At 52.0% G+C, this 5,482-nt stretch overlaps 1 protein-coding gene across 1 annotated transcript in view; it reads right to left on the bottom strand.

Moving 5' to 3' along the window:
* The window catches only part of LOC104983642, a 46,241-nt gene extending 45,653 nt beyond the window's left edge, over positions 1–588 (bottom strand). Inside the window, exon 1 of the mRNA XM_010833174.1 lies at positions 514–588. Within this exon, the coding sequence (XP_010831476.1) occupies positions 514–588 (75 nt within the window). The remainder of the gene's footprint in view (positions 1–513) is intronic.
* Between the last annotated feature and the right edge of the window lie 4,894 nt (positions 589–5,482).

The following is a 5,482-nucleotide window of genomic DNA, read 5'->3' as shown; positions in this document are numbered from 1 at the left end:
AAACCAGTGAGTTTGTGGCATTTTGTTACAGCAGACCCAGGCAACTAACACACACTAAAATCCACTAATCCATCCATCCACCCACTTGTCCACCCATCCATCCATCCAACCACTAATCCATTCAGCCATTCAACCACACACTTATCAATCCATCAGTACATCCATCCACCCACCCACCCACTCATCCACTAATCCATCCATGCACCCACTTGTCCACCCATCCACCCACTAATCCATTCAGCCATTCATCTACCCATTATCCATCCATCCATGCATCCACCCACCCATCCATTCACTAATCCATCCATGCATCCACCCACTGATCCATTCAGCCACCCATCCATGGACACTTAGGTGGTTTCTGTTTCCTGCCTGTTATGAACTGTAACAGTGGGAAAGACACCCTGTTTTAAGGGGAAACCTCTATCACTCGCCATGTCACTGACGTCTCCTCGGGGATCACAGCCCTGAGTCACGCGCCTCGACCCTCCGTTTCTTCCTAGGCAACCTCACCTTCATCACTGCCCTCACCTGGAGGATTCTGATGAGCACCGGATGAACTGACATGTGAAGAGCACTGAACGCCATTCTGGAAACTCACAAGATTTGTTTTTCTCTGGAAACATCCCAGTCTTTGCAGATGTGATGAAGTGAAGGGTCTGAGATGAGGTCCTCCTGGATGAGGGAAACCCTAAATCCAATGCCAGGGCCCTCATAAGGGACAGATGAGCAGAAACACAGCAAGACCCACAACTCCTGAGCCTGCACTCTAGGGCCTGGGACCCACCACTACTGGGCATGTAGCTGTGAACTACCGAAGGCCGCATGTCCTGGAGCCGATACGCTCTGCGGTAAGAGAAGCTACCACAATGAGAAGCCTGCACACCGCAACCAGAGTAGCCCCCCCCCCGTCACTGCAAGTGGAGAAAGTCTGTGCACGACAACAAAGATCCGGTGCAGCCAAAAAGAAAAGAACGTGCAGGCTGTCACCAAAGTGGGTCTGAAGAAGCTGCATAAAAGACTGACAGAGAACAGGAGTTCTTTCAAGGTGTCGCCCTGAATTCATGTGTTGAGTGGGGTCTATCCATCAACCCCTGCTAGCTCGGGAGTCATTTGAATGAAACACTTCACCTTGAAACCCAGAGACGTGCAGTTTTTTAAAGCCCTCCTTTCCCACCCAGATCAACAGCTTCCACTTCTTTTCAAGACCTTCCTTCAGTGGCTGCTCCTGTTATCCCAACATTTTCATCCTTGCTGTGGGTACAGTGGATTGAATTCCCCATGGACTGGATCACGCGTGGTGTATGCACTGGTACGGAGGCAGCGCCAAAAGCACGTTTAATTTAGTACAGTGCAAAGCGCTGTGGGATCTAGCAAGAGATGGAGAAAGGTAAAAAAAGGATGCAGTTCTTCTCCTTTGAAGATACACAAGCCACTGTGTCACTGGCGCTATTTCTTTAGCTGCTCTGTGCGCTTCCGTTTACTTGTTTTTTTGGTGTGGGTGGGGTAGAAGACTGTCAGAGAACCCAACTGGAAAGCGATGACAGGAGGAAGACTGGGGGAAATCACACGGTAATCGTGGTGTCTCAGCTACCAACAGCACCGTTCTGGGCGTCCACGGGGTGCCTCCCTGGCCGCAGTCTGCCTGGGAGATCTGTCCGACGCCAGTGCAGCTCCCTGACCCCTTCCCGGCATCAAACACCCTACATTTCTGGGGGGGATTCGCTTGCTGCAGCTGCCATGACAACGCACCGAACGCTGGGGGGCTTCAACAACAGGAAGTTACTCTCCCCCAGCCCTGGAGGCTGGAAACCGGAGATGCAGGCATGGAAAGAGCTGGCTCCTCCTGAGGCCTCTCCCCTGGGTGTGCAGACAGCCGTCTCCTCCCGTGTCCGCCCGTGGTGGTCCCCGTGTGTGCCTCTGTGCTGTTCTTCTTTTCTTATAAGGACCAGTCCTAAGGGGTCAAAGTGTGTGTGTGAGTCGCTCAGTCATGTCTGACTCCTGCAACCCCGTGGACTGTGGCCCGCCAGGCTCCTCTGTCCATGGGATTCTCCAGGCAAGAACATTGGAGAGGGCTGCCAGTCCCTTCTCCACCTAAGGGGTCAGGATCCAGCCTAATGCCCTTATTTTACCTACTTACCTCTTTAAAGACCTTGACTCCAAGTACAGCCCCAATCTGAGGCCCAGGGGGTTAGGGCTTCAAAATATGAATTTTGGTGGTGCACACATCAGCCCACAACTCTGAGTTATTGATCTTCACCCACGCAGCATTTCTGTCAAAGGCAAGGTGTGCGTGTGTATGAGGCGTGCGTGCTAAGTCACCTCCATTGTGTATGACTCTTTGCGACCCCATGGACTGTGGCCCGCCAAGCTCCTCTCTCCATGGCATTCTCCAGGCAAGAATACTGCAGAGGGTTGCCATGCCCTCCTCATCAAAGGCCAGGGCAACTGATTAAAAAATATCCTTCTGTGTCTTGTTTTTTTATGGGAAGGGACTAAAGACGGACCCCAGGAAATATGAGTCAATATTCTTTTAAAGAACATCTGCTCACAAAATGGACAGTGGTTCGCACATCTCAGACTTCATTTACTTCTACCCCGGCATTTCTGCAAAGACGAAAAAGCAGTCAGGCGTCCTTTCCCTTCCCAAGCAGAGCGCACCTTTTGTGGCCACAGGAGGCGGAGCTCAGTCGGCACAAGTAGAAACTCACCTGTCCTAGTCCCCCAATCTCAGGGGCTCTGAGAGACGAGGAGACACAGGTGCCCACCCTGTTCGCAAACGCCAGGGCCTTTGAGTCTGCAACTCTGAGGACCCAGAAGTGTCCTCTAGGGACAGGCAGAGGCTCCTCAGACGCACAATTAACGCTCATTTTCTGACTCCCACAGGTATACAGCCTTACGCCCATGTTACTCCAAGTCAGACACAGGACATGCAAGAAATCCTTCAGCCATTCACATATCGTTTTCATGGCCCTGCCCCCGGGACCTGCACGGACCTGGGAAACCTACTGAACAAATGCAGAATTCTCGTCAGGTTCAAAGATTATGGGATTTAGGTGGAAAACATTCATATATGCCAAGAAATGCAAAAATCTAATCAGCTGGGTGGAAAAACGGTTTCCATAATGAACAGGCAGGCACCTCTGGACTCCCAAAACATTCACAGGCATGTAAAAGGGGAATAAGTTTTTGCAAGTTATTTGTCATTTTGTTATATGTACTCTTTAATGGAATTTGGCCTACTGGGGCAACAATGGTATAAATAAACTTTGAAGTACACACTGAGATTACTAATTTTCACCTGCCCTTTCAAGACAATATTATCAAGGGTCTTCCCTCGTCGTCCAGTGGCTAAGACTCTGTGCTCCCAAAGCAGCGGACCCAGGTTTGATCCCTGGCTGGGGAACTAAGATCCCACGGGCTTCAACTAAAGACTCCACCACATCACAACTAAGACCGCGCACAGTCAAATAATTTCCACAAAGACGACATTATTGGAACTCTACTGGAAGATTCAAGTGAACTTGATGCTCATCTGTTTTATAGATCTCATGTATTAGGCCTTAAAGTGACCACTGTCTATTCAGAAAGGCTTTGTGTGTTAATTCAGAAAAGGGAAGTACTGAACCAGGAAATAAAACGCGCTATAACGGAGCTTCACAAGCAGAAAGGTGTTTAAGTGGATTAAAAAATGTGCAAACGGTCAAACTCTATCATGGCCTCTTAACAGTGATGGTTAACATCTATCAGAGCTGTGAACCGAACTAGCTCAAGTGAAGTGTTTGGGCCTCCCTGAGGGGTACGGAGGTAAAGAATCTGCCTGCCAATGCAGGGGACGGGGTTCGAGCCCTGGTCTGGGAAGACCCCACATGCCGAGGGCAACTGACCGAGTGCACTGCAACTACTGAAGCCTGCTCACCTAGAGGCTCTGCTCCGCAATGAGAGAAGCCCCGCAAGGAGAAGCCCTCCGACCGCAACTAGAGAAAAGCCCACGGCAGTGAAGAACCACCGGAGCAAAAATGTCAGATAAAGAAAAAATTTTCAAGAAGACCTCAGATAAACAGAGGGTCACAAGCATCAGGGTGTTTATGTTGATGAAAAAAAAACCCGTGTAAGCAGAGTCAAATATCATCCTGTCCTCTTAATAGTGATGATTAATGTCTACCAGATTTATTAACAGAATAAGCAGAAGTGTTTAAGGGACAAGTACGATTCTGAAACTTTAACAGTTGATAACGCTTTTAATTGGAATGTAACTGCTTTACGGTATTGTGTTAGTTTCTGCCTACAACAGTGTGAATCACCCATGTGCATACGTGTATCCCTCTCTCTAGAGCCTCCCTATCCGAACCCGTGGACTATAGTCTGTGGAAGTCTCCAGGCCAGAATACGGGAGTGGGTAGCCTTTCCCTTCTCCAGGGGATCTTCCCAGCCCAGGAATCGAACCCAGGTCTCTCGCAATTCCAGGCGGACTCTTTACCAGCTGAGCTCCCAGGGAAGCCCAAGAATACTGGAGTGGGTAGCCTATCCCTTCTCCAGGGGATCTTCCCGACCCAGGAATCAAACTAGGCTTTCATGCATTCCAGGCGGATTCTTTACCAACGGAGCTACTAGGAAATACGTTAAAACCCAGTGTCCAGGAGCCAACTGGACACACAAGAAGCCTCCTCAGTAACGAGACAGCCCCGTGAGATGCCGCCCGTGTGCATGTGGGGGTGAGATGAGGGGTGAGAAGGGGGACCCGCGGGCACTGAAGTGGAGCGCTGCTGCCCAAGGCAGAGGAATGCCCCTGGCACTCCCAGGACCGAGCTCCCCGTGATCAGGAGGAGGCGGGCAGTCGGGGGTGGACAGACAACAGCCGGGCAGGTGCGGGGCGGGTTTGCTGAACAAGAGGCTGGGCATCTAGCTTCTGCCTGTGACGCTCACACCTGGGGAAAACAAGCTCGGGTTATCCAAGAGCTGGGTGCCTGGATTATTCAAGGCCCTTCCTGAACACGCCAGTGTGCACGCCAAGGCAAGATGATGCGAGCAGAGGTCAGGAACCCGCTGGATGAGACAGCAGGGCCCACAGGGATCCCTGGGGAATAACAAGCGTGCGTGTGCATTGCCTCATTCTCCTGGACGGTTGCGACAGCCCCTAGGCAGGTCCTAGCCTTGCGGGCTCGGTCACCCCCACTGAAGTCACTGCCCTGTGTGGCACCCCGAGACTGTGGGGCCGGGCGACAGGCGGGAGGTGAGGTCTACGTTCCTGGGGCTGGTGCGAGGCAGAGAGCACCCTGGGTGCCCTTCCTGAGGCCTCTGCGCTCACCTTGCACTGGGGCCACGGCTGTTCCCCACCCTCGGCGCGTGCAGATTCGCACAGGGGGCCCCCCTCCTGCCACCCAGCCGGCTCCCACAGCCCTGGGCGGTGTGCTCAGTCGCTCAAGTCATGTCTGACTCTTTGTGACCCCATGGACTGTCGCCCGTCAGGCTCCTCCATCCA

This window comes from Bison bison, unplaced genomic scaffold (genome assembly GCF_000754665.1).
Source record: "Bison bison bison isolate TAMUID 2011002044 unplaced genomic scaffold, Bison_UMD1.0 scf7180017863030, whole genome shotgun sequence".
NCBI classification, from domain to species: Eukaryota; Metazoa; Chordata; class Mammalia; order Artiodactyla; family Bovidae; genus Bison; species Bison bison.
The sequence above is the reverse complement of the archived record's forward strand: the minus strand, read 5'-3'. Positions and strand labels throughout refer to the sequence as shown.